The 27,548-nt window shown below is 41.4% G+C and overlaps 1 protein-coding gene across 2 annotated transcripts in view; it reads left to right on the top strand.

Annotated features, from left to right (window-relative positions):
- Positions 1-26,462, top strand: part of LOC119647455 (mitochondrial carrier protein Rim2) — an 88,892-nt gene extending 62,430 nt beyond the window's left edge. Inside the window, exons 2-7 of one of the 2 annotated variants that reach the window (XM_038048389.1) lie at positions 50-245; positions 18,004-18,071; positions 18,136-18,267; positions 18,450-18,723; positions 18,936-19,153; positions 25,127-26,462. In XM_038048389.1, coding sequence (XP_037904317.1) covers positions 50-245; positions 18,004-18,071; positions 18,136-18,267; positions 18,450-18,723; positions 18,936-19,153; positions 25,127-25,247 — 1,009 coding nt within the window. In that variant the 3' untranslated portion in view covers positions 25,248-26,462. Of the gene's footprint in view, positions 1-49; positions 246-18,003; positions 18,077-18,135; positions 18,268-18,449; positions 18,724-18,935; positions 19,154-25,126 lie in introns of those variants that run through there. The other variant, XM_038048394.1, reaches the window with a different exon arrangement.
- The last annotated feature ends 1,086 nt before the right edge of the window (positions 26,463-27,548 follow it).

Genomic DNA, 27,548 nt, shown 5'->3' with positions numbered 1-27,548 from the left:
TGGTTTTCTCGAACCTATCAGTATATAATCCTTTTCTCTTTTATTTCAGCGTTGCAGGAACAGTTGGAGCAGTAGTAACATGTCCTCTAGAGGTTGTCAAAACACGTCTGCAGAGCTCATCAGCCTTCTTGCAACCACCACGGATAGCAGAGCTACCAGGCGGTTCCAACCCCACATCAGAGGCCATACTACGACCTGAACAACGAAGAAAATTATGTACGACTATTTTAAGAAAAAGGCCACAGGTAGGATTATCTGAAATCACTCAAACGTCAGACAAGCTAAGATTTAAGGTTTCAGGACTCAGTAATTAGCCATTCGACTTTTATGGAACCGAAATAAAATCCCAATCGAAACGGATTCTTCCCAACAATTTGAAAACCTCATTCCATAGAACGTTCAATTAATTCAAAGGCAATTATACCAACATTTTTATGGATGCTCGACAACAATTTTCTTAATTGCTTTTCCATCGCAAATATTGATAAGACAATCTTCTGTTCTAATCATTGTTTCGTTGTGATTCTCTCACCCACGATACATCTTTTATTCCATCATCGCAATCCATCACGGGTCTTTATATCAATTTCTCATTAAGCGAGCTGTGCTACTGCTGCTGGTGGCCGATTAGATAAGGAACGGGATGAAAAATTGAATATTATGAAGCATTTGGTGTTGATAAATTACTCTCAGTTGACAGAATTGGATAAACTGCGTTATTGAACTGCCACATTGTTTTAATCGCTTCTTGAAAACATAATCGAGCTCCGGATTACCATACAATCAATAAATGTGAAATTGCTTTGGGGATTTTAATGTTCCGTTTAAAAAAGGAGTAATGAAATTGGGATTCCCGTGGTGATTGATATGGAACTTTATTTTGTTTTTATTTAATTATTTGTTTTAAATTAATTGAGAAACATTCCAGTTTTTACACGGTACATGCGGTTTTTCTGGCCCTCTTACCATAATGAATCAGTGTGTAATAAAGTGTAAAAATGTCCATAATCTGAGCAATTATTTTAGACATTTCATGGAGAACGAGAGACAGTCCCCTTATTTATAAAGCAACAATCCCATTGCTGATAGTACCTGTCTTCTGTTTATTCCTTTGTGGAAGCATAGAGCATCCACATGATCCCTTATTGTTATTTTTCCCCCGTTTAATTTCCAACCATAACCGAGATTCTAATCCAGGACAAAAAAGTTGAAAAGCTGGAACCCAACCCGTTTATCACACCAAGCGCGCTGTCAATTTCCTGTCCTGTGGTTTTTGGTTAGACAAGCTGTCAAATCACCAAAGGCTCTATGGAAGAATATACCTATACCCTGGCGGTACATATACTGCTTTTGGACAGGTCATCGCTTGTACACAATATTGTAAGCCTATGTAACATGAATTAAAGAGACGAGCGCTTACAAAAGAAGTCTATGAACAAGGCCTGATCTAACAAGACAGTTAGAAGTGTCAGCATTAGAATTCTATATTCTTGTATATAGTATATGACGCGTCTGCGCCCCATTTCATACTAACGATTGTTTTTCTTCATATCTTCATGACCCATATTGACAAAAAGATTAACCTTCGCAAATCATAAACATTTTCAAAGTAGTCTTTATTATTTCAACTGCCTCGGACCCGTATATCTATCTGCCTCGATCTGTTATCTTCAAGTTGACCTGACTTTTCTAAAAATAATGTCAAGGTCATAGCTTTCTTTCTACCTCAAAATGTTACCATTGTAGTTTCTCATCAAAGGTCATGGCAATAACGTTTGCCAATTTTACGGCAATATTGTATGAATCCTGTTAAAACTGTCATAACAATTGTTCTTTTGCGTAGGGCTACCATTCTCTACAGTACAATTTATGACGGTTTTACCCGGGTTTATCACCCTCGTCTAAATGTCCTTGGGGAAGCTGTTGCAATTGAATACGTTAATAAGCTATCTTTTCGAAGTAGATATATATCCGCCCTATTTCGTGTCTTCGGGATAGGACGTCATCCCTTTGAGTAGTGAGTATTTCTTTCAACATTTTATTTCGAAATTGTATGTTTGCTGCAGAAAATAGTTCAGTGGAATATCAAATCAAAGGTCGCAGTTAGAATTTTTCGAACATGTTTTAATTTTGACAGTTGCAAAGTGGAGAAGTTGGGGGCTAGAAGGAGGCTGCATAGCTTTTCTTCGATAATGCTTTCTTTTTTTTAAGGTCCCGCGGCCGAACAAATTGTGCCTACAATTTTTAATTTACGGTAGACAAAGCACTTCTGTTGTGATCAAGTTCTGATTTTAACTTTCCGAATTTTCAGCACTACGGAATTCTATTGTCAAATCCAGTTCTACGCTAACCAAGCCAAATCCATTGAGTAGCAATAATCGAAAATCGACTCAGAGTTCTACTTTGCGCGGGGCGGCTTGAACTTTAATAATAATAATAATAATAGTCGTTTGCGCAACAATCCATATTGGATCAGGGCCTTGAAGTGTGTTAGAGCACTTCATTCAAGGCCGTAACGGTACACTACAGTAAACTGTAGGAGGCAATGTGGTCAGCATTGCGCTCGCCCGAGATTATTACCCTGATTTGACTCAGGTACTCATTCACAGCTGAGTCGACTGGTATCCAGCGGCAAATCACAATACAAATCCCACCGCCACCAGTGAGATTTGAACCGCGACTCTCCGTACGGCAGCCTTGTGCTCTAACCACTGAGCTATCTGGACGGCTTGAACTTTGGATAGACAAAAATAGACCCGCCGCCAGCCTACAATAAGGAACCTATTTTAAAAAATTAACGTAAATCAAGTTTTTCGTGGTGACGTTCTAGCAAGCATCATCAACGGTGCGATAACCAGTATCCGGTCTAGCCCTGCCTTAATAAGGAACTCCAGACACCCTGGTTTTGCACGGGGTCCGCCAATTCGATATCCCTAAAAGGTGTCTGGCGTCCTGACCTACACCATCGCTCCACCTTACGGCAGGGTCTGTCTGTCATGGTATCGCTCATAGATTTCGTCGTTATGTTGGCAGCAGTTGACACTTTTGACTTTATTTGAAAAATTCGGCTGAGTAATTGAGGCTTGATACTGGATCCTCTGTTATGAAATGCGATTCAGGGAGCCTGTATAGTTACTACTCCACTATGTTGAAAATCAGAGTCTCGTTATGTATTCTCTTAGGTGCACTTTTCTACTGTGCACAAGAGCAGGACATTGTCTCAAAATATATACGAGTATAGATGCTTCATAATTTTCCGCACAGAATCTTCAGACAATGTCCCCAGATATTCCCAGCTTCCTAATATTTTAACTTAACGAATTATTCCATTCCTGATAAGTGTACTCAGCATTGTCCACTCAACTGCTCTGCTTTTCGTCTGAGTGTCATAACCGTGAACCCCTTCACGATTCTAGAGATTAGTCCATAAAGTGCTGCTCCTTTCTTTGCTAGTTTATCCACTGTCTCTTTACTTTCTATACTTTATTGCACGAAGCAAGGGTGTTTAATGACGTTTTCCTAAACCAGTCTAGTATTCAAGTCGTTGGATCTGGCCGTCAGTTAGGACGCTGATGGTCTACCCCTGTAATTCCTCTGGAAGTTAAAGCATGCAGACCTATGTATCTATGGCGTACGCCTCTCCATAGATTCAACTATTTTTTCCTTAGATTATTGGTTCTTATACGCACTCTCTCTGCTCTATACCAGGTAATCAATTACTGATTCAAGCACTGCCCTTTCGCTTGGTTCTATTTCAAATTTATTGTCGAAACGCGGCTTTATTCCCATGCTGTCTCCCGGTGTCAGTAATCTGGTATACCGCCTAGAAAAAATATTAATCTTCTTTCGGTTTAGACACTTCTCGACCTCATTGACTATATTAGATACTCTTAAGGTTACCCTTTTTACTACCTGTGTATGAAAATGAGGAGGAGTCAATATCAAAAGGTCCCCATGGATCCCGTTGGGTATGTTTTCGTGGCTCCAGTGATACACATACAACTCACCCAGTTTGCCGCCACATAGGTTATATCCACCGGGGATTTTCGGCGTGTTTTTTGATTTTCTTCTGCCAGGAACCTACAACTCATCCAAATTGTGGTAGATTTCCCAAATATATTTCCGGTACGTGTCTTCCAAAGTAGTTTTTCCTTGAAAGCAATTCATTAGTACTGGATTTCTATCTCTATTTAACTTCTATGGCCACATAGAATCTACTATTTACCCCCTACAAACTAATACTATAGGTATCACCACTGTAACCAAAAGGAAGCTTCTACACCCAAAAATGCACACTGAGATATCCTTTGGTAGCTATCGCGTCGCTTAGTACATTCTTCTAGAACATGTAATAAACTATTTAATTTTTTTAAAGTAATACAAAAGAAAAAGGCTGCTTTATAGCTTTTCTTCGATAAAGCTTTCTTTTTTTAAGGTCCCGCGGCCGAACAAATTGTGCCTACACTTTTTAATTTACGGCAACTTTGTTCGATTATACAAGGTCTGTCGGAAATCATTACGCATTGATACAACATTTTGCGCGATGAATTTGTATCTCCAATGGTTCAATAAAACGAAAAGATTGTGTCTTTTATTACAATTTTGATTGGAAGCACTGAAAATAGGGTAGGTATTAGCGCTGTGGTGCGCTGTTTTGATGCTACAAACTCCCCAAGACCATGACACCTGTGGGAAGAGTCCAACCAGATCTTCTGAGCCACCTTGTAGCATTCACGAAGGATAGCAGTTCTCCCAGCAAGCAACTAGAGACCCTTTTGAGATCCTCAAAGTATTGTTCTCCTAAGACCCATAGCCTGGTCTAGCTAGAACAGGGCAATATCAAAGAAAGTGCCTGAGGGCTCCCTGTTTTCTATCTCTGCAGTTTCGGCAATGCCAACTATAGGGTATGTCGAGTTTGACGGCATGGTCCCTTATAGGCCAATACTTGTTCTAAATCGCCGTAATCCTCTATGCATCTTCACGCCCTCCCTACCTCGGTGTAGGCGGTGAACCTTTGCTATTTGATTTCAGCGGCTGTTAAGTAGAGAGTTAGAGTTACATTCCACCGGGAAGCCGACTGCACCCGCCAAAGGACTGCCCATAATGTTCAACAGTCCATGCACTGCTCGACCAATGGAGTAAACAGAAAAAAGGTCGACTCGCTATCGAAGTTATTCGATTTGTCAAGGCAGATCGCAAAGAACTATTTGGTCGTTTTCTATTGGTATTCAAAGTGGCCTCTTCCGATTTCAAGTTCGGCTATCAATACTTGATTCCGAACACCTAGTCCCCAAGTGCGGTAGTTTCGAATTTAACAAGTGAACCAACCGATTTTCAAGCATCATTAAATCTAAAAAATCACTTCAAATATTACAGCCATATCTTGTTGAAAAATTGTCGCCGTATTCTCCGGAATGGATGCATCATAGGGTATCCCCCTTGTTTTAGATCGTGAGATGTTGATGGTAAAAAGTCTCGAGAGCTATCCTGTTGCTTTGATCCGACCTCGCACATACGAATATATCAGGGTCAGCACAGTCAGTCTTCTCCCACGACCATGTACAGTTTCACAACTGGTGATGATATAATTCAACAGTTTTTCAATGGCTAGCTGCAGAGAAAGAAAATTGATTTGAAGTGGAGCCTCTTAAATAATTACTTAATTATTTACCACCAATAGCCGATTGTTAATTTTACCTAGATCATCGTTAATTCTTGTTCTCAGATGTCCTGTAGAATTATGAAATTTCTGAGATCATCTAACTTACAGAAATCATTAACCCTCTTGATTACTCTTAAATTATCCTCAGTTATTGTATGTTTCTCTTCGGTGTCGTGTTGGGCTACTAATAAAGCTGTGTTGGTCCGTTTTTCTCTATCAACCGCTTCCTTTAATTTCTCGATGAACCGAGTCGTTATTAGTCTTCTGATTTCCCGCTTTTCTCACTGTTATCCTTGAGGTTTCTATTGCGTCGTCAATTATGTGGTCTGCTAGTAGATATTGCTACAAAGTCACGCTTCTTTAGAAGATTTTCCGTCTGGTAACGGATTTGGTAGTGGATGATTGATACCCGCTGTTTTTTTCTGATCCTGTGTCGGCAGATTTTTTCTCCATTTTTATCAGTTTTTACGAATTAATTCGTCAATCGATTTTCTTCCAAAATCATTTTTTCCCTAGTTTTAACGATTTCCCAAATTTTATGCTCAATGGTGGGTACCAGTTCACATTTCAGCGAGGGATCTATACTACTCGTTCACTGGCCAGCCTCCCAATAAAGAGATCATTAAACAAGAAACGGTGGACGGCAGCGTTGCACCCAAATTTAGTTGTTCTTTCTTCTGCTTTTGCCAACTCGAGAGAGGGGGAAAAACACATCACCCATCAACTTACAAAACAGAACAGCCCTTACAGTATGAACAACCCAGGGCCCCCCGCTGGCTCGATCCCAAGCCAATTGAAGGGGATCTCATAAACCACGTCTCAATAACAACTGGCAGATAGAGGTATCACATGAGAATGCAATCCATCGTGGATAACTGGATGACTTTTTCCGGCTTAACAAACTTAACTCCACACTCATCGTCACAGGTCTTTTTATCGACATAGAGCGTAAAGAAATTAGCTGTGCGGTTAGCTGCAAAGATACTGATCTCCACTATCCGATTATCAAACCGCTAGACTTCTGTAACCCCATGGGGGAAAAGAGAGTAGCTTGAACCTTTTTGTCATGTTCATCCTCCTTTTTAAGATTTTGTTTGCATAACAAAACTTTATAAAAATGGATTCAATGTCTATTTGTCTGTCTGTCCGCCTGTTTGTCTGTCTGTCACACGCTTTTTTCTCAAAAACGACTATATACATAATGGGCTACATACAAATGGGATAGTTCTGCACTGAAATATACTCACAGCAAACATAACCTTTCATTCCCGAAGAGCCGAACTTCCAGTATCCCGAGTTGTTGGAATTCTGGGCACCACAAAATCGGGCTTCTTGCAGAACATAGATATGAACATATTTCTTCCAAGGGCTTTTGCAAGCTCCTTCACCTTATCTCCGTTTCATGCCGTATTAATTATACGGTCATGAATTTTTTTCTCAGTAACTTACTATCGTCCTCTGGTCGCCCTTACAGCAAAAATCCATGATTCAACCGATGGCGTCTTGTAGCTGCTAGCGAATTTGAATAGTCAACATTTGCTACTTTTTCGGATTGTTTGATAGCTCGGCCCTCGTGATTTATAATAGTCAATTCGAATGTTTATATAATTATCTCGAGTTATCTGCTTCATGACATGCTCTTTCGTAATAAGATTTCCTATAAATTTAAATAAGGATCACGTAACCCTGAAAGGCACACATAAATCCCTTCATCTCAGCACAAAGCTACCTGTTCATCAAATAGAGATCGGCGAGCAACCAAAGTGCAAAATGGTTGCCATAGGGCGTCAATAATACCTACGCCTCCTCGTTCGTGGTTACTTGAAATGCCCTTCAGTTCCTTCCACGACTTCCCGAGACGCCCGCATTCCTCTTCTTCTGTTCTGCGACAAATGTCTTTGGGTCGATCCACCTGTCAGCCATCCTGGGAGAGTGGATTCCACTGCATAGCGTAACTCGCAACGCAATTGTTGCCCCTTCTTAATGTGTAACCTATCCACTGCCACAATGTGTACAAAGGCCAGGCCTGTACGCCCACCAAGTTCTTCGTTTGAGATAGGCAAACAAACGCAAAAGGGAATTTACTTGTTTACCTTGCATTACCTTCGACTTTCATTCATATTAATCCGATTTCATTTCCCTCGAAGTATTTAAAGGTTGATACTCCAAATTAACTGGAGTCAGCTCCCAATCTGTCAGACGCTGCTGCACCAGGTTGCAGTAGTGTGTGGGATTCGCACCCACTAAAACCACCCCTACTCTTCCGCCCCTCCCCGCGGGACCACCGTGAAGTATTACTTCGCGGGGGGGGGGCTCTGGTTCGCTATACCAGCTCGTCCATGTCGCGTCTCCGTCGCGCCGCCGTCCGAGCTCGATCTAACTCCGGGAGTTTTGTCTGCACCACGACTACTGCCTCATTTATCGCCATCCAGTTTTCCTCCGACTTCAGCATCTCTTCCACCAGGTTGAAGGGCTCGATGTTCGCCGCTAAGATGCTGTTCCACCTCCTGTTCTGCTGCTGAAATCTGGGACAATGTAACATAACGTGCTCCGGGTCCTCGGGTGTAGCACCGCATTCAGGACAGTTGGGAGACTCGTCCAACTCGAAGCGGTGCAAGCACTTCCTATAGCCACCGTGTCCCGTAAGGAACTATGTCAGGTGGTAATTCAATTCTCCATGCTTTCGGTCGACCCATTTCTCGATACATGGGATCAATGGCCCTTGTCGGAGTTATCCCACCGTTGTTGCCACCTGCCATACAACTCTCTCCTGATGGCTTTTCGAAAATCCGCATTCACCTCGGCTGGATTTGCCTTCCGTTTTTCGTAGAGCCAGTGTGCCTCACTCGCTAGAAGATCTATAGGGAACATTCCTGCGATGACACACACTGCCTCCGTCGACGCCGTCCTAAATGTGCTGCACACCCTTGGCGCAATTGGCCGGTATGTCGAACTTATCTTCCTCCGGTTGACAGAGTGGTTCAACGCTCCCGCCCAGACAGGGGCCGCGTATAGCAGGATCGACGTCACCACTCCTTCGGCCCTCCCACGTTAAGCATCATTGCAAGGGATGAGCTGGCATTTGCTGCCTTCTCTCGCGCATAATCCAAGTGTCCCTTGAAACTTAGCTTGGCATCGATCATCACCCCCAGGTATTTGACAACTGATTTTGAGACGATCTCACGATTAACAAGCCAGATGGTAACCGTGTTGTTCTTCCTATCATTGGTAATGAGGACCGCCTGCGTGTTTTCGTCCGCCAGGTCTAGCTTGGCCATTCGTAACCATGACTAGAGCACAGGATTTGCCCATGGCCATTGCATTTCGAGCCAATTCCACGACCTTTGCTACTGCATCTACCGTAGAACGGGCAGATTTCTCGAAGTTCCTCTTCGGTAACATCAGGGATCAAGAAGACGTCCTGCTGAGCTGCCAGTTTCGGTTCTCTTTCATCCTGCTCCTGCTGCGGGAAAAGAGTTGTAATTATTTGCAACAAGATGGGGCATGTCACTTGAGGTGATTTTTGCCCGCGGATCTTCTTCATTACAACTTGGTAGGCTGTACCCCACGGATTCGTATTAGCCTCCATGTAGAGCTTCTGGTAGCATTCCCGCTTGCTTCTTCGTATGGTTTTTTAAAGTTGCTTCGCAGATTCCTGTATTCCTCCTCACGCTCCTGGTGCTCCGGCTTTCCCCTTGTCCTGTGGGAAAGTCTCCGCGCTCGGAGACAAGAGGATCTCAAGGCAGCGATTTCCGTGTTCCACCAATAGTTTGGCCTCTTGCCGTGGTGCAAACGTCGTCGTGTCATCATAGCGTCACATGCTTCGGTTACACGCTGAGACAGCTGTGTGGCCCTTTCCACCGCTGTTCCATCCGGATCATGGGCTCCCTCCAATGCGGCCAGGAATGTCTCCTCGTCGAAAGCTCCAATAGACCAGCCAACCGACTTAGCCTTTCCATCTCCAGAGCGTCGTTGACTGCTTCCCCGGTTCCCAATGCGGAGGAAGATGGCCTGGTGGTCACTGTGAGTGATTCCTAAAGACTTAAAAAGATCTGTTCTGATTATAGATTGGATGGATCAGATACTGCTATTGTATATTCGTAACTGTTCTTATTTTTATTTCATTTCAAATTATCCTGATCCACTACCCTAAATTTTAAGGAGAGCATATATTAGCCTGGAAACATCAGCTGACCCCCTAAGTAGTACAAATATGAATGATAATGTTGTCGAATTACAATTTATCTAATCTTAATTAATAAAATGTTTATATGTGATTTATAAACCTTGATATTGATAGAAACATGTCCCAGTTTTTTTCCTTCCTGTTCAAATAATAAATCAAACAAAGAAGATATCTTATTTTTAGTCTTAATCAATTAATCAAAATCAGGCCAACAAATGCTTTGGTATTATTGCGGCTATCGCAAAAACTTGATCGATAACCAAATCAAAGAGTGCATTCGATATATCAAGAAATGCATTGTAATTGTTGTTGTTCATGAGGCTAATAATTGGGTAATTGCTTCTGATTGGATATTAATTTCATATATTCCCTTGACTCGTAATTACAAGATATCAACTTGGGTTGTGTTGATTTCAAGGTTTCGGTTTGTTATCTGCTTGTCCCCAATACTGGTTTTCGGCGCACCTCAACTGAGCCGAGAACTGTCTAACAAGTTGTTATCTACTAACTAAAGAAAATAGGAAACTTCAGTTAGTAGATAACAACCTGTTCTTTGTTGAGTATAGATGCACCGAAATTCGGTAAGAGGAGTGTGGGAGTAGTTCTTACTTTACTTCAGATTGAACCAGTTTTCAGGAGTGGCCTAGCATTTCTGTCTTCTTTGACACTGGTACTATGTCTGTTTTCAGTGTAATGACGATAGTGAAATAGACAAAAAAGATATTTCCTTTTTTCAACCATTGCCCTCTCCAGGTAGTGATTTTATCGCATAAAAAGGCGAGGTCAGAAATAACTTTCGTCAAAAAACATGACCTTCAAAAATTGGTGTGCTTATCAGTTCCGAATAAGGCGCTTATATACGTAAAAATTCTAAGCTTGCAAAAGTAATACTCAACTTATCTGTTATGTAAAAAAAACTCCAGAGCTCTAATCACAGCAATAAAAATAAATAGATTTAACGTTGTTATCACAGATAAGATAATCAGGGTAAATATAACAATTTGATGTAATATTTATTTTGCATAAAAAAAAGATTGCAATTGCAAGGTCTTACTCGCATCTTAAGTATATTAACTTGTTAAATGACCGCTGATTATATGATAAACATTCTAATTGACCATGAATTACTGGAATGGGTACACTAATTGATGCAGCCTATTCCACTGAATCAAGACAATTCGCTAAGCGCATAGTGTGAACAATTTAGGAAGAATATAAGAGAAAGATACAAAGTAGCGGGCGCTTTGATATACAAAAAAGTGAATAATAAAAAGATTTTCCAATTAAAAATTTGCCAGAATTTAGATTCAATTAAGAGCGAAAAAATTATACTGCATAACAGGCGGTTGCAAATATTATTCCTAAGTTATCACGATCCACGCTGATGCCATACTTTGTCTATTATTAAAGGCACCAATTTCCAATCAACTCGAACGATATTACCCACGGTAAAGGGGCTTCAATGGCCTGATCAGAAGATCTTTATTAAGATGATTCACTAAGCAGAATCTGAAAAGTTAAGTTAAGAAATCTGGACATTTGGACATCTGGCATGGAAGAAAGGGGATTACTCAGATGTAACAAATCTCAAGGTGATATTTCCGAGAAGATAGCAAAGCAGCTTCTCTTTGGCGAGACAATAAAAATCAGGTGGATCATATGCAGAATCGGAACGGAGATGAGACAGACTAATGATTCAAGTGCAGGGTCTTATGGGTCGGGTCACGCAAAGTTTAGGACAAAGAAATTTTGTACTACAAGTGTGGCGAGTATGGAACTAAGACCGCGTCAAAATAATGCTGTAGTCTTCAAAAAGTCCGCGGTATGCAGCAAAAAAGAAGTGACACATCTTCTTGCCTCGAAGCGATACCAGGTCTCCAAAAAAGTGCTGCAGAAAATGACAAGCGAGCAGCATGATCCACATCCTACAAGTAGATACACACAGGAATGCCACTATCTGTCAACTGATCGACTGATGGGGCAGCTGGTGCGACAAAGGAGAGCTGAATTGTTCCTTGTCCTTACCCACAGTATATCTAACAGCCAGTATCCACACTCAATGAACCGGATTTGCGAATGTTTTGGGAAAGCTTATCCATACACATCATAGGCCCTCAACATCTGGCTATATCTACATGTGGTTTAGTGCCTATGATGTGTACGGATAAGCTTCCGCAATACGTTCACAAGTTCGGTTCATTGAGTGTGGGTACTACTTATTAGACGTACTGTGACCTTACTAAGCACCCATGTTAGCATCGTCTGAATGATCATCCGATTTGACAATGGTCAATCACGATGGAAAAGTTATCCCAAATGACCAGAAAAGTGACGAATTTCGACCATGCTAGTCCGCGAACTACTAAATGCATCTCCACTGAAGTGTTGCAGAGCGAGCAATTTGGTTTATGAACGTAATCAGTTGTGAACACTCTGGAAAGTGTCAGCCATGTCTCCGTAAAACAGTTTTTTTTTTAACAGTAAGTCATGAAAAAGATTCCAGGAAACACCTCCAGCTGCCGTCATGATGGACGCCACACACCTGTCAGGCTGAATAAGAGCCCAAAGGGCGACCGGATAGTAGGTTGTTGGAACCTCGACAAGTGTCGGAGCATGCTGGCACCACCAAAGACTTGGCGAGGATTACCCGTGACCTAACAATTTATAACCCCTTGAACCGGACTACTTCCTAATAGGTGCAGGGACTAAATCTCAATAGCCATCGGGAATCATCGTCTACCACCGCAAATTTAAAAACTCGCGGCAACAAATTCCTCGTCGATCCGCACTTATGACTAGAGGCAAGTAGACATGAGTCTAGCGCTTCAACGAACTTTTTCTTGCAGGTTCATTATAGCGGATATTAGCACTCTCATCTTTGATAAAGACTGCCTGTGCCACTATGGATTGGTAATAGGTCTGCTGCAGCAGATCTCTCATCGACTCCACATCCTCCTTTAAGTCATCACTAAAAATCTCATTCAATTGACTCCTAATACTTACCTGTCTAGCTCGAAGGCCAAGAAACCCGCCTGATTGGATGATCACCAGAGGCTGTCCAGGTATTCCGAAACCATCAAGCAACAGCTGATGGAGGCTGCACTTCCTACATTACCTCAGCAAGATGTACTTCTAGCCGTATTTGATTTCTCGATCACAGATATCGATTTGCTTTTCCGACCTTTGCACCAAGGTCCACGTCTCCCATTCAGCAGCACCGAATGGATTAATATCTTGTTGATGCGTGGTTTATTGCGTCTGTGTACTTTCGATATAATTATGGGGAAGACCGCATAAAATGCTTTATGAACAGTATTAATCCGGCTTTGGATTTCCTGTTTTTCGTTTCCGCCTTTCGAGAGTAGGGCTCCTAGGTAGACGAATTGGTCCACCTGTTCGAAATTATGCTCACCATTGCAATATATTGCATACTACCAGTGGCCTTTCAAGTTTGGGTCATGTATTTCGTTTTTAATTCATTGACCCTGAACCCCTCTTAACTCGCTACTGACTGACTTCATACCACGTCGTCTGCGTACGCCACCTGTTGCTGTTGCGCGAATTTTACCAGTAACGTATGCCTGGTATCAACTGAGGCCACCTTCCTGATGACGTATTGGAGCACCAAGTTAAAGAGGGCGGGTGCAAGACCATCCACTTTCTTAGGTCCTGATACTATAGGAAAGATTTTTGTCAGTTCATTTTGGATTTGTACCTAGTTCTTATTAATGGCTGTGGTTTCCACTAGCCGAACTAGCTTCGGTGGGATTTTTACCTCGATCAATATCCTGTACAAAACATTACGGTTGACACTTTGGTACGCCTGACAGAAGTCCACGAACATTGGTGCACATCGATGTCATATTCCGCGCGTTTTTCAAGCACCTGCTTAAATTCGAATATCTAGTGGTTTGTCCGGATCTCAAGCGACCTTGATCAGTCAATCATCTTTCGATTCGATTATATTCATCAGCACCTTGAAGAACGTGCACAGTAATGAGATTCCCCTGCGGTTTCACAACGCAGACGATCACCATTTTTGTACACTGGACAAATTACAATTTTCCTCCAGTCGTCAGGTATTATATTCGGTTGTCTAGATTCTGCTGATTAGTTTGTAGATTCGACTGGTGAGCTCTATTCCCCCTTCTTTTAAGAGCACGGCTGGAATACCATCGATTCCGGGAGTTTTATGCGGTTTTAATTTAAATAAAAGTGCCGCTACTATGTACAAAGTCGGGAGTGTGGGCATCTGTTCTCCGTTTATATCAACCGGAATGACAAAGGAGTGGGAATGTGTCGTGGTTGGGCTCAGGGGGTCTACTCGTACGTCATTCTTCTTTAAGCTTTCAAGTGTTAAACTTCTATTGTTATTGAACTTTCGTTATTCTCGTCTACCGATATTCTTATCATTTCGCCTTAGATCGTGATACTTGTCTTTTCTGGCTCAGGTACGCCTTTCGATTAGTAATGGATAAGTCTGGTTTTTCCCGTTAATCGCTTCCAGGCTGACCTCATTGAACCTTTCGTTATGGTTCCACCGTTCGTTCTACATGCCCAAGGGTGTTTCTAGCTACACTCGGGAGACCATCACTAATTTTTTACCACCGACCATCCCTAATTTTTTTACCAGCGCGTCGAAGTGTGCCTTTAGCTATCCGACAGCGGTATTCCCCTGTAACCAGAAAATGGTCCGATTCATAGTTCGCGCTCCGTACCATTCCCACATCCAAAATGTTTGAGGCAGCTCTTTTTTCAACAAGGAGTGGTCGATTTGATTGAATGTCCGTCTGGTGATGCCACGTCATTTTATGTATGTTCCTTTGGGAGGAAGCAAGTGGGGCTTACAACAAAATTTTTGTTCCTGACGAAGTCGATGAGTCTTTGGTCATTATCGGTTGTTTCATTATGGAGACTCTGCCCTCCAGTTAAGCTTCTAAGGACCAGTTCGTTCTCAATTTTAGCGTTAAAGTCTCCCAATAATACTAGGAGGGCAACCCGTTGACATCAAAAAGTGAACTAAATCTGGCAGCCATTGAATTAAACCTCGCTCAAAGTAACTACAGCGCCTACGATATTGAGTAATTAACCGTATATCTCACAATGAAATATTTCCGGTATTCCGTTGAAGGTAAGCCGTTCACAGGGTTCACAAACCATGAGCCTTTGCTTTGGAGCAGGAGCTCGACAAAACACCCTCTTCCTCAACTTCGGTATCTGAGTTTTATTAGCCAGAACACTTCCGACATTCAACACGTGTCGTGTCGTCAGGATATCGTACATAACGACGGTTTGTCATATATTGTGGAGGTCGCGAGTCACGCCACACAATCGCGGAGTCCCAGAAGAACGCCGCAGTGCTTCATGCGCCTAAGGAACAACTCCAGATAAATTTTTAGAGAGTTTCCTATCTTCAGCTGAACGTCCAGTATATACTACAAGACCTCAGAAAAGGGATTCCGCCCGCTTTCCGTAAGGCATTTCATACCGTTCACACTCTAGCGCACTCAAGCATGCGAATAACCAATCGTTTAGTAAAATATTTCTAGTCATTCATAAACAAGGATATTAATTCTCGGACGGAACAATTCATCGCATGGCATGGTCCCACACAATCTACCTAATTCCAGGTATTGCCTTACATTCATCGATAGGTTCACGCGGTGGCCTGAGACGATACGCCTGAAAGATATTTTTGCACAATCTTGTGCCGAAGACCTCTGTCGAGCGTGGATTCCACTTTTCGATGTTCTCCACTCTACGTGATTGCTTATTGCTGTATATTCGTCAGCTTTTTCTTAGCCTTTGTCCCATTTACAATCGGCGGTTTCGCCATTTTCGATTGCCTAATCTGCATCCAGATTAGATCACGAGACTTTTAAATCCCTATCCAGCGTATCAAGCCATCATTGTTTCGGCCGGTTTGCTTATTGCTGTATGTTGTTTGCTATTTGCCTCCTAGTGTCTACTGCCTAATCGACTATTCATTCAGTTTAAATCCGGCGTTTTTTTTTTTTTGGAGTTAGTCAAATTCCATTCCATTAGGTTGCTTGAAAGATGACACAGGACGCTCAAAACCCCTATAATGGCATATTCAAGTCTTTAAGATCTAACCCCATCGTCTTCTTCAGACTCGGATTCATTTTGTGATCACAATCAAAGCCCCGCTGTGACAAAAACAATAGTACCAGTCTCCCCAGATTATATGGATCAACATTCCCACTGGTGGATGCAAAAACTACCTAAATCTATACCAAACTAAGGATTACTGCATCCGAATTGAAATGTAACTGTACATTCGAGGCCCAAAGGCCTCTTGTTCATTTGGACACAACCACAACCTCGTGATACATGCAAATTCGGCGGAGCGAGCAATTTGCATGATGAATGCACTCCTTTGTGAACGCTCTAGAAAGGATCGCCCATGCCTTCGTAAAACAATGTTTTTTGACAGCTAGTCAAGGAAAGATTCCGGAAAAGGACGTCCACATAGGAGACGGATTTAGAATAAAAATTAATATTAAAATAATTTAAGAAACTAAAAAGTGGTTGTTTTTAAAACTCTCCCAAATTTCTCACACTAACCACTAACTAGGACGAAGGTATGTTGCATGTCCATGTCATCGAGACAGTTCGGTGGAGCTGCATTAAACGCTGGCAGACCTACACGGTCAAATTTTCCCAGTTTTCGGGTCATTAAGATAGCTCTGCCTCTCCTGATTCACGTTAGTCAATTCGACAGCTCATCGCTAGTCTTACTATAAAAGCTTGCTATGTCTCAGCAACCAAAAAGAGATCTCGTTGCGGAAAATTGCGCACTGGGAAATAATTGAAATTTTCAATTTACGAAGGAATTGCCTCAGAATCTTAGCGGAATACACAGCGTACGAAAAGTCAAGACGAGGTAATCCTCGATCAGCAGGGTCCAAACCGCGAAAAAGGAACTTTGCCTGAAATAAAGCGACAAAAAACGTACTTATAAGCAATAACAGGAACTCATGTCTCGGGTACATACACAATTATACACTAAACAAGGCTATTTTTCATAGTAAAGGAATTGGAAGGGGCGGTCTTGTCCATGAAGGACAAAAAAGCACCAGGAACGAATGAGATTTCTAGTGAACTGATAACTGTAGAAATGTTTTCCTTTCCCGTTGGAGATTGGGGGGTTTGTGGTGATAAGCCAAGATAAATCGGGAGATCTGTCACCGAAACAGTACGATTATAAAGGGGACCGATTAACAATTGTTGCGAAGGAGGTAATAGTCCAAGTATTCAGACGAGCTAAAGCACAAAGCCGTCACTGTCGACGAGTGATGCCCCTCATAACGCTGGACGGAATGATCGTTTTCATTTGTACGAGGTAAGCGAACATGCAACAGTCGTTGGAATATCGTTTTCAAGTTCCGGAATACCAGTTGCGATTATTGAGGGACTACCTAAAAAATCGTGCCCTCTTCTAGAGACCCGGGAAGGTTAACGGAGAATGAATCTCACTTTGTGAGTCCAAATCATAAGTGAAATATATCGACATCATAATGCTATCAGAAATGAGCTCCTTCGAGCACATTCGGCGGAACACGACAGATATCGATGCAGTTGAGATGTTTATGATTGGTCGACTGATGGCCAATATCGCAAGCCTTGCATCAGCTAGGTGTTATTTCCTGATGAGCTGGTTTCAGCCCACGGTACTGGAATCCGATGTCCTGATTTTGAAAGTTGATGCCCTTAACAAGAGTATGTGCCAGTAGTTAATGATGCCTGCTATACTTTTCTTCTCTGTAGAAGGTGGGAATGCCAATTTACCTCTGTCAAAGAGTGTCAAATGTTTTTGGAAAACTTAATTGAAACTATGCTGGGAAGTCCCCATGTTCCTAAACTTATAATTTTAAGCCGATGATTCCAGGATAATAGTCTAGACGCAACATAGAAACAATGTTGCAGATTACTGTCATCTCGATGTCCTCCCGCTATGTTCATCTACTCCCTAAGATAAGGATGGTCTTTAATTGTTCCTCCTTCTATAGCTGAGCATGGAGTCAATTAAATTTGTTTTTATAATTTTTATTATTGACATAATATCAAACATTTCAATGTTTTTTGAAAATTCTTCGAACTTACAACAAAGTTAAATTCTTCTCTTCCATTTCAGATAATTGCAATATCACACTGCGGAATATCATCCTCAGCGAAGTCAATGAGCATAATGCAATGTTTAAAGTAATGTATAAACACCTTATCTCTACCTCAGTCGTACAATGATCACATTTCCGAATTATTTCAGGCACATAGTACAAAACGAAGGCCCCCGGGCACTTTTCAAAGGACTTGGTCCAAATTTAGTCGGTGTTGCTCCATCTCGTGCGATATATTTTTGTGCATATTCACAATCCAAGACAACATTGAATAAGTTAGGGTAAGTGGTCATGTGCGTGACCCCATGAAAATGGCCAGGAAGGAGATAATGCGAGTCGCGTGCACCTCTATCTAGTTGAAAACAATTTAATTTATTTGCTTCCTGTGCCACTTTCAATTCAATATAAAATGATTACAGTGATAGAAACAACTGACCGTTATTATTTTCTTTTGAAATCACAGTAATCTCCCACCAGACTCGCCAATTGTTCATATAATAAGTGCAACATGTGCCGGTTTTGCAGCATCAACAGCAACAAATCCAATTTGGTTCGTAAAAACGCGTTTACAATTGGATTACAATTCAAAAAATCAAATGAGCGTGCGTGAGTGTATTAAACGAATTTATGCGAAGTCGGGTGTGCGTGGCTTTTATAAAGGAATAACGGCCAGCTATTTTGGTATATCCGAAACTGTTATACATTTTGTGATTTATGAAGCTCTTAAAGCGAAACTTGTAAGCTTCATAAATTTTATTCAATATTCCCAATTGAACGTAATCATATTCATTTTTCCTTTCTCTTCTTCTCGGTTCGGTATCCTTCCAACATTGTCAACCATCATTTGTCACTTACGTCCTGATTCTCGTCGAACTCAACTATATGAATCCACCTTCAATGGTTTAATGGCTTTGAAAATTGACAAAACGAATGAAATCTGACTGAATAGATTGAGCTTCGACACAAACATCCATTAGATGGTAAGACGTCGAGAGATTTCTTAGAATTTATGCTGGCCGGCGCCATATCGAAGACTGTTGCTTCATGTATTGCGTACCCGCACGAAGTTGCACGAACTCGATTACGTGAAGAGGGTAATAAGTACCAAACGTTCTGGCAAACATTATACACTGTGTGGAAGGAAGAAGGAAAGGCTGGAATATATCGGTGAGTTGAGAGTTTAATATCCATCAAAAAATTTCATTTTATCATAGATATAGAGCCATTGTCATAATTTCATTTTCCGTAATACGATTTGGAAGGTGTGCATTGTCATATAGGATTTGAATATTATTCAGGTGCTACTGGATTCAATGAGTGAATATCTTTCAATGGGCGCGATAATGTATCTGGAAATTTACATGAGAACATCAGCAATAAGCAAATTTTTTCAGGGATAGGAACCGGCTCCAGTTGGCCCTTGTATTCTGAGCATGAATTTGATTATATTCGCAGTCCTAGCATAGTTAGTTGATCCATTGCCATTGGGAGATGGTAACTTAAAATTTCAGCAATGGTTGATTTCATTGCTTTGTAGGCTGCAATTTGTTTAGACTTATAGAGTAAAGTACTCTTTGTATCAAAGGGTGTTACCTTATTATGTACCGCAAAGCTAGGTTAAAAAACAAAGAAGCTAACTCATCTCTTTTTGAATCGCGTCGGAAAAATGGCCAAAAATGCAAATTCGCGCATTCTCAAGGAAAATACCTCGTTCGAACCGGGAGACGACCCACATTGACGAAATGCATATGTTGGAAAATCTGGGGGCGGAAGGCCTGGCCGAAATCGAGGAAAATTAATAGTTTGCACGATACGCGGGTCGGAAAAATGATCAGAAATGCAAAATCGTCGGATTCTCAAGGAAGATACCTCAGTCGAACCAGGAGACGGCCCAGATTCACGAAATGCAAGAATTTCTACGCTACGAGATTGGGAACGCGAGATATGTTGGAAAATGTGCGGGCGGAGGGCCTGGCCGAAATCGAGGAAAATTGAAAATTTCCACGATATCCGGGTCGCAAAAATTGCAAAATCGTCAGATTCTGTTGTCTTTTATGGTCGGCCAACACTCAGAACCATGGAGAGCGACGGGACGGACGACATTGTGGGAAATTTTAGATTTGAGAGGTTCGTTGATACGTCAATCACAAAGAATACCATTTGTTGAACGCCACTTCAACCAGGTTGCGTTAATGCGTGAAGCAATTTCATAACGCAGTTCTCCATTGGCTGATAGCGTTGACCCGAGGTATTTAAATCGCTCAGTTCTGGGCAGGTGACTGCCGCTAACAGTGATTGTGCCTGTTTCATGGGGATCGGTCGCCAAAAATTCAGTTTTATTTAGATTCAATCTGAGACCGTGTTGTATGAAGCGATGATTCCATTTTTGGACAAGTTGCTCGAGATCATTTTTGTTATTGGATGCTAGGAAAACATCATCTGCATAAGTGTACAGGGTGTTGGACGTTGGATGCCCCGTTTGACGGTGGCCATAATAAGAACAAAGAGGAGTGGTGAGGGAGCGCTTCCTTGATGAACGCCAACATAGACACGAATCCGTTTGGAAACACCCGCCATACTTCGAACTTTACTTTTCGGATCGTGGTAGAGCAAGTGAACCCAACGCACGAGTCCTTCTGGCACTAAGTGTGGTTGTAAAGGATAGCAGATGAGTTCGTGTGGCACACGGTCAAACGCTTTCTCTAGATCCACAAATGCAATGTAAAGAGAACGATGCTTTTCACGGTGTTTCTCTATAAGTAACCGCGCAGCGTGTATTGCGTCTGTGGTTCCGCAGTTCTTGACAAATCCGGCTTGATTCACGGTTATTTCAACGATTTCGCGAATCTTCATGGTATGGGAAAGTAACCGGATCGGACTGTAATTTGAACATTCTGCTGGATTACCTTTCTTTTTCTATATTGGAACAGTGGTACTTTCTTGCCAGTCAGATGGTGTTCTTCCTTCCTGAATAATCCGATTAAAAAAATCACTGAGCCACAGTGTTGGGTCCCAGCTCTTCGCTTCTTCCAGAGCTCAGATGCGATGTCGTCAGGTCTTGTGGCTTTCCTCGATTTCATTCGTTTTATTGCCTCCTCGACTTCAGTTGCGCTGACAGTTAAGTCCTTGAGAGTTTAACGTGAGCACCTGTCTTGCGACTTAATTCTACGGTCTTCTTAAGACACGGATTGATTTTGTGACCACAATCAGAGTCCCGCTGAGACAAGCAGCAAAGGTACCAGTCTATACCAAGTGCATGGCTTAGCATTCATACTGGTGGATGCAAGAATTACCTAAATCTCTACCGAACTATGGAGTACGGCACCCGTGTTGATACGCAACACCATGTCGAGGCCCGAAGGTCTCTTCTCGCTTGAGCACAATCACAACCACCATGAAACTCCCACTAGGGGGCCTACCGCAAATAACCGAGCTGTACTCACACACAACGGGAGTTCACCCGAAGTATGAGAGTCCAGGAGCTATCCCGGTTCCCATGGTACCAGTATACCCCTGGTAAGGTTTCGGGACCAATTTGCCACTTCAGATCGGGTCTGATTGCCCTGATTAGCCCTTTGGAGTATTCGCCTACTGGATCACGGCCGGCAAGCCGCGATACAGCGTCTCCCGGTGCCACCACTATGGAGTTCTCCTCGGCCAGTTGGTTTTGGTTCAGCCGACAGGGTAGCCGCCCCGCCTTCCTCACCGCCACCTCTGAGCACCCAGTTGCGCTGACAGGTGGAACAGCTCCAAATGTCGGCAATGAATGTGGAAGTGGAGAATAAGCAAATTCTTCAGTTGAAATCTGCTCGAAGTATTCTCCCCATCTATCCGTTGCGGTTCGACGGTTAGTAAGCAAAGTACCGTTCTTGTCATTAACACAACAGAAGTGTTCGATATCCTGTGTACGTTCGCTACGGCTTTTAGCAAGTCGATACAGATCTCTCTCGCCATCCCGAGTGTCCAGTTTATCGTAAAGATTTTTGTAGTGGTCCGCTCGGGTGACAGCGACCGCTTTCTTTGCTTCCCTGTTGGGATTCTTATAAATTTGCCAATTGGCCGGTGTTTTATCGTCAAGAAATTTGTGGTAGAGGCGTTTTTTTCAGGGACCTACATTTCAACATCGTCATTCCAAACCCAAGTATCTCGGTCGGTTACCGGTACCGGTTACCCGACTTGGTGACCCCGAGGGTTGCAGAGGCCGCTTTATGGATCGTGTCTTTCATTTGGTTCCACGATTCTTCCAGATTCGTAATAGTTGGTAATCTCGTAAGTGATCTCATTTTTTCCTTCTTCTCACGAAATCATCATCATCAACGGCGCAACAACCGGTATCCGGTCTAGGCCTGCCTTAATAAGGAACTCCAGACATCTCGGTTTTGCACCGAAGTCCACCAGAAGCTGTCTGCCGTCCTGACCTACGCCATCGCTCCATCTTAGGCAGGGTCTGCCTCGTCTTCTTTTTCTACCATAGATATTGCCCCGGGGTCATCCCGTGTGAAGGCCGTTTTTTTTTTCCTTTTTTTGAAAAATTATTTTGGAGGACTGGATAAAGATAGAAACATGATTTTTTCACCATATGTTTATTGATATCTCTAGTATATGTGATAAATGATGCTTGATATCATAGCTAGTTTTCGGAATACGTGCCAATTTATGCACCCATCTCCAAAAAAAGGCGTTTTTCTGCTGCCACGCTGGAAGGCGCTGTGTTCATCTGAGGAAAAAAAACTAAACAGCATTTTAATGTGGACAATATTCCACGGTCCGCAAACTTGGATAATTAGAAAATATTAAAAGGTAAATTTTTGGTGGGCTTTTAAACTTAATTTTTTGGATTTTGGTGTTTTTTCACGGCTTTTTTTGTGAATAAAAAAAAAAACGACTTATCCGATTGCAATTATCCTAGTTTACGGACCGTAGAAATATGTATTAAAGAAGTCGTGAAAATTTCAAAGAATTTGGTTGGATAGATTTTGAGCTATGGTGGCAGCCGATTTTCAAGATGCAGTTTCGAAAAAAACGCATTTGAAAATTTAAATGTGATTATCAACAGTAAAATTTTAACTCACCATTAATCTGCTATACCTGGTCCATAGAGAGCACCCTCCGTTTCTTCGAAAAAGTCTTGTAAGGCCAATTGTTGCTCTCTGGTTTCAATTCTGGCTCTTTTAGCGAGGTCAGTCGATCGTCGTTCGGACCGCCAAATTCGCGCTTCATTACGACGGTCGACATAAACCTGACATATGTGACCAACTTGACATCCTATTGTCACTAGGATTTTGAGAATGGCATTGAATCCTTCATTGAAAATAATTACAGCCAGAAAAGTGGCTATTTCTACGACCTAGGCCCCAGCATGAAGGTGTTTAGGAGCGAAAGTCCAGATCAATGCATTTAACGACTCATTGTTATTCCGGGTCTCTGCTCCTAAACATCTGTTCAAGAGATCATCTCGTGACAAATCTTCGTAGATTGGTTTGATGACTGTTTGAACTTCTTCAGTCAAATGTGCCTTTTCGTGGTGGAAACTATCCAGTTCTCCTTTAGCTTCCGCTTTGTGCCATTTGCACCAACTGTCCTCGCCTGCTGGACAATTTTGATGCTGTGGATTTTCGTCAGTAGAACATTTATAGAAGAAAGTTGCCCAAATTTCTTGCTTCATTTCTTCTATCGAATTTGCGTGTCGACGAATAGCTAGCCCAAAACATGTAGTGAGGTCGTTAATAACCTTATCAGTAAGTTTTCCAGCCCCTTTTCCACCAATGCCTTTGTGATACTTCTTTGCATTTCTAAGCCGCGTTCCCATTCTTTTCTCAACATGTCCTATGCATTCCTTTCAGTGCTCACTCTAGATTGGATCATCCTTTTTATTCCAAACAGCAGATAAGTTTAGACAATTGATTGGTTTTCCATCTTTTTATATTTATACCTGTGTTCGAATTTATAAGGCTCAGGTAAAAAAAGATTCGATGCTCTTTCTCATCGAGTACTCTAGCCGCGGCTGCAAACTCCTTACCTGTTTAACACTGTAATTTCTGAACGACTCGGAATATTGGAAAATCCCTTTGCCCACATATTCTCCACTATATATAGATACAATTCATGCAAAAAAAATCAATTTCTCCAACCCGACACACGGGATGACCCCCTTAAGGTCGCCGGCAATGATGATATAGTTGTTAGCAGGCACGTGACAAGTCTTTTCATCGAGAAGTTGCCAGAATGAAACTTTCTCGGTATTAGGTCGACCTGTCTGTAGTGCGTACGCGATGAAGACGTGAATAGTGCGATCAGCTGATATAATGGTGAACTTCATCAGTCGATCATCAAATTGACTGTGTGGGCTACCAAAATAGAGAAGTTTATAGCCACGTATTTGTTTTGTTCGAACTAACTTGCTTACGTCCTGACGCCGTCCATGCGTCAAGAACCCTTGCCCATTTCTCGATAAGACCGGGGACCGTCCTGCCGCGTCGACTGATGTGGATGCCCTAGCATTTTTCCGAGACTTGTGACTCAATCCGATCATGTTCTTCTTGGTCATCCTGTTGCGGGACCTGCCACCAAGAGAGATCAGGTAGGATTTAGCATAGTAGAATAAGTCCAACTTTACTCTATTTACCTCTTCCCCTGATCTCAGCATTTTATTGTTGTTTTACTAAGCATAGTACAAAGTACGTTGCCAGACAGACTTACAGCTCAGGTTATACTGGAGCACAGACCCAGCCTACATTGGACAAAAACTGGGCGTGGCATTCCCACCAAATCACTTACGTATAGCAGCTTTATTCAATGAAACTGTAAACTGGTGGAAATACATGGACTATGGATTTCATCGTGTGTATTTATTGACACCAAAAGAACATCCAAAACTACAAAAAATTTCACATTTAGGCGCCAGCTTCCGGTCTCTAAAATATTTTAATAATGCTTGGGTTATCATCACAAAAAAATTTCCTGGATTTGTCTGCTGATTCGTTACTAATCTTTCTTAACCACTACGGTAAAAAGTAATCTCTTAATTCAAAGCCACCCAGAACTCATTCATTATAATTCGCGTTTTTTAGATTGTCATGTAAACTATTTCTTATCTCCCCGCGTAACTAATTACTAATAACAACTTTTGAATCATTTCAGGGGATTAGCAACACAACTAGTCCGTCAAATACCAAACACTGCTATCATGATGGCAACATACGAGGCTGTGGTCTATGTGTTAACACGACATTTCAATAGCGACTTCTACAGTCCGTCTTAAAAGGAAACAAAAAAATTGTGATGATTCTCATGCACTCAGCCCGCTTCATCTCGTGGCAGTGCAATAACGCTTAAACGATAGTCTTTAAACGTAAGCAAAAGTAAACACACAATAAAATACAACACAAAAAAAATGTAACAAAAAAGCACTCGAAACATATTTTTTTTTTAATTTTATTTATGGATAAAAATTAAAAATGAAACAAATTAAGATTCAAACTACGTTCTGACTGTGTCTTTGCGAAATTAGACTTTCGGCTAGGCTAGTTCACTTGTTTCCTACGAGTTTCATTAAAGTTAAAACAAAATAATTAAAACCAGCAGACAACGGAAGTAACAGAAAACACCAACAATTTAAACTGTAAAAAAGTCAGAATCGATAGTAGCTCTTAAGTCGGATGCAAGAAGTAATTTGATAACCAAAAAACATGAAAAAAAAAACAGAAAATGCATAACATTAGTTGATCGTTATATTGTGATGTTGTAGATCTATAGGATCCTTATAGATCTATTTATTTAAACGAAGGAGTAAATGAAAGAATTCGATTTTTTCATAACCACGAAAGAAGAATTGAAAAAAATGTTCTAAATATTGTATTTTTTAATCATATACACAAACAAATATTTAAAACAATACCGAGCACATAATATCACCAAGTTATAACGAATTTTTCAAATATTCAGATTACACCCATTGATGTCCTCCATTTTAATTTCCATTCACTTGGCACCGTTCATAGTTTCGTCTAAGAGTCCTTTGCCGGCTCCTTTTGTCTCTTAACATTAATACACGCAATAAACACAAAATAAAACAAACAAAAAAATATGAAATTGAATTGCTAAATATCAGTGACGCTTCTACGTAATCTCTTCACGAGAATATCTAATATTGTGGTTGCAAAATATTCGAGAAAGATACAATAATTTTTCTTAGAAAAGTAACGAGTTTCTCCCAGCATAACTATTTTTGGATCATGCGAGAAAATTGAATGTAACGTAAATTGAAAAGAAAAGGCTGCTCTGTTATTTTTTTAATGAACATTATTATGAAATAATGGTGTAAAAAAGAAAGATGTTCTGTAAATAGTAAATTTAGTGTGTAATTAGTAGTGTAGAGTAGTGAGTTGCGTGTGTGAACGAGAACGCGAGAGAGAGAGAGTTAATTATTATGTTAATAGTGATTAAGTGAATCAATAAAAACTGAAGTTTTTTGTTAGTCGTTTATTTACACATTCTGCCATTTAAAGGGTAATTATATATTATGAAATTTTAAAGAAAAATCAATTTTTGTTTTATTTTTCAATTAGTGGAATAGAAAATGTCATCCGTAACAGCTGCAGAGGCAAGAGGACTACAGACAGGAGGTAAAAATCAAGTTTCTACCAGGCAAGGAATGCATATTCGCATGGTAGGTAGGAGCTAACTGGCCCGTGGCTCTTGTAGTTCATGTATTGGTGTGTCACCTTTGGTTGAGTTTCTCATTGGTAATCTTGACCCCAATGTCGGACCTGGCCTCGATGGGCTTCCTAACCTCTTCCTCTTTAACTGTAGAAAACACATTTCACTCCCCCTGAGTATAATCTACAACAAAAGTCTAGAAGAATGCTACTTTCCCCATCTCTGGAAAGAGGCCCTTATCATTCCTGTCCTCAAGAGCGGAGACCCTTCTTTTGCTGTGAACTACCGCCCCATTTCTTTTCTCTCCTCTTGCTCCAAAATCCTGGAAAGATACGTCAACGACTGGTGGCACTTCGGTGACCTCATTATCAAAGAGCAGCATGGTTTCGTGAAACATAGATTTACGGCTTCAATCCTTCTGGTCTTTACCAACTTCGTTGCTAATACTTTAATTCACCACAGGAGGTACATGCTATTTATACGAATTTCTCCAAAGCCTTTGATACCGTTGACCATAACACTCTCCTTTTTGAACTATCATTACTCGACTTCCCTCCTTCAGTCATCTCCTGACTCTCCTATCTCTCATACCGTTCCTGCAAAGTTTCTTTTCATGGTTACTCATCTCGTTCATCCTCTCCTTCCTCTGATGTTCTCCAAGGCTCTATACTTAGCCCACTACTCTTCCTGTTTTTATCAATGACCTCGCCTTCGTCCTCACCTGCCCGTATTTGTGTTACGCAGACGATCTCAAATTATTTGCCTCTGTTTCGTTTCCGCTTGACTATGCTCTCTTAAAGTCCAACCTTGATAATGTAGTCCGTTGGTGTTTGGTCAACAAGCTAACACTGAATGTTAACAAATGCCACTGGATGTGTTATTCGCTTAAACCCTTCCCAACATC

This window comes from Hermetia illucens, chromosome 1, assembly GCF_905115235.1.
Source record: "Hermetia illucens chromosome 1, iHerIll2.2.curated.20191125, whole genome shotgun sequence".
Classification (NCBI taxonomy): domain Eukaryota; kingdom Metazoa; phylum Arthropoda; class Insecta; order Diptera; family Stratiomyidae; genus Hermetia; species Hermetia illucens.
This window is presented reverse-complemented; position numbering and strand designations above follow the sequence as displayed.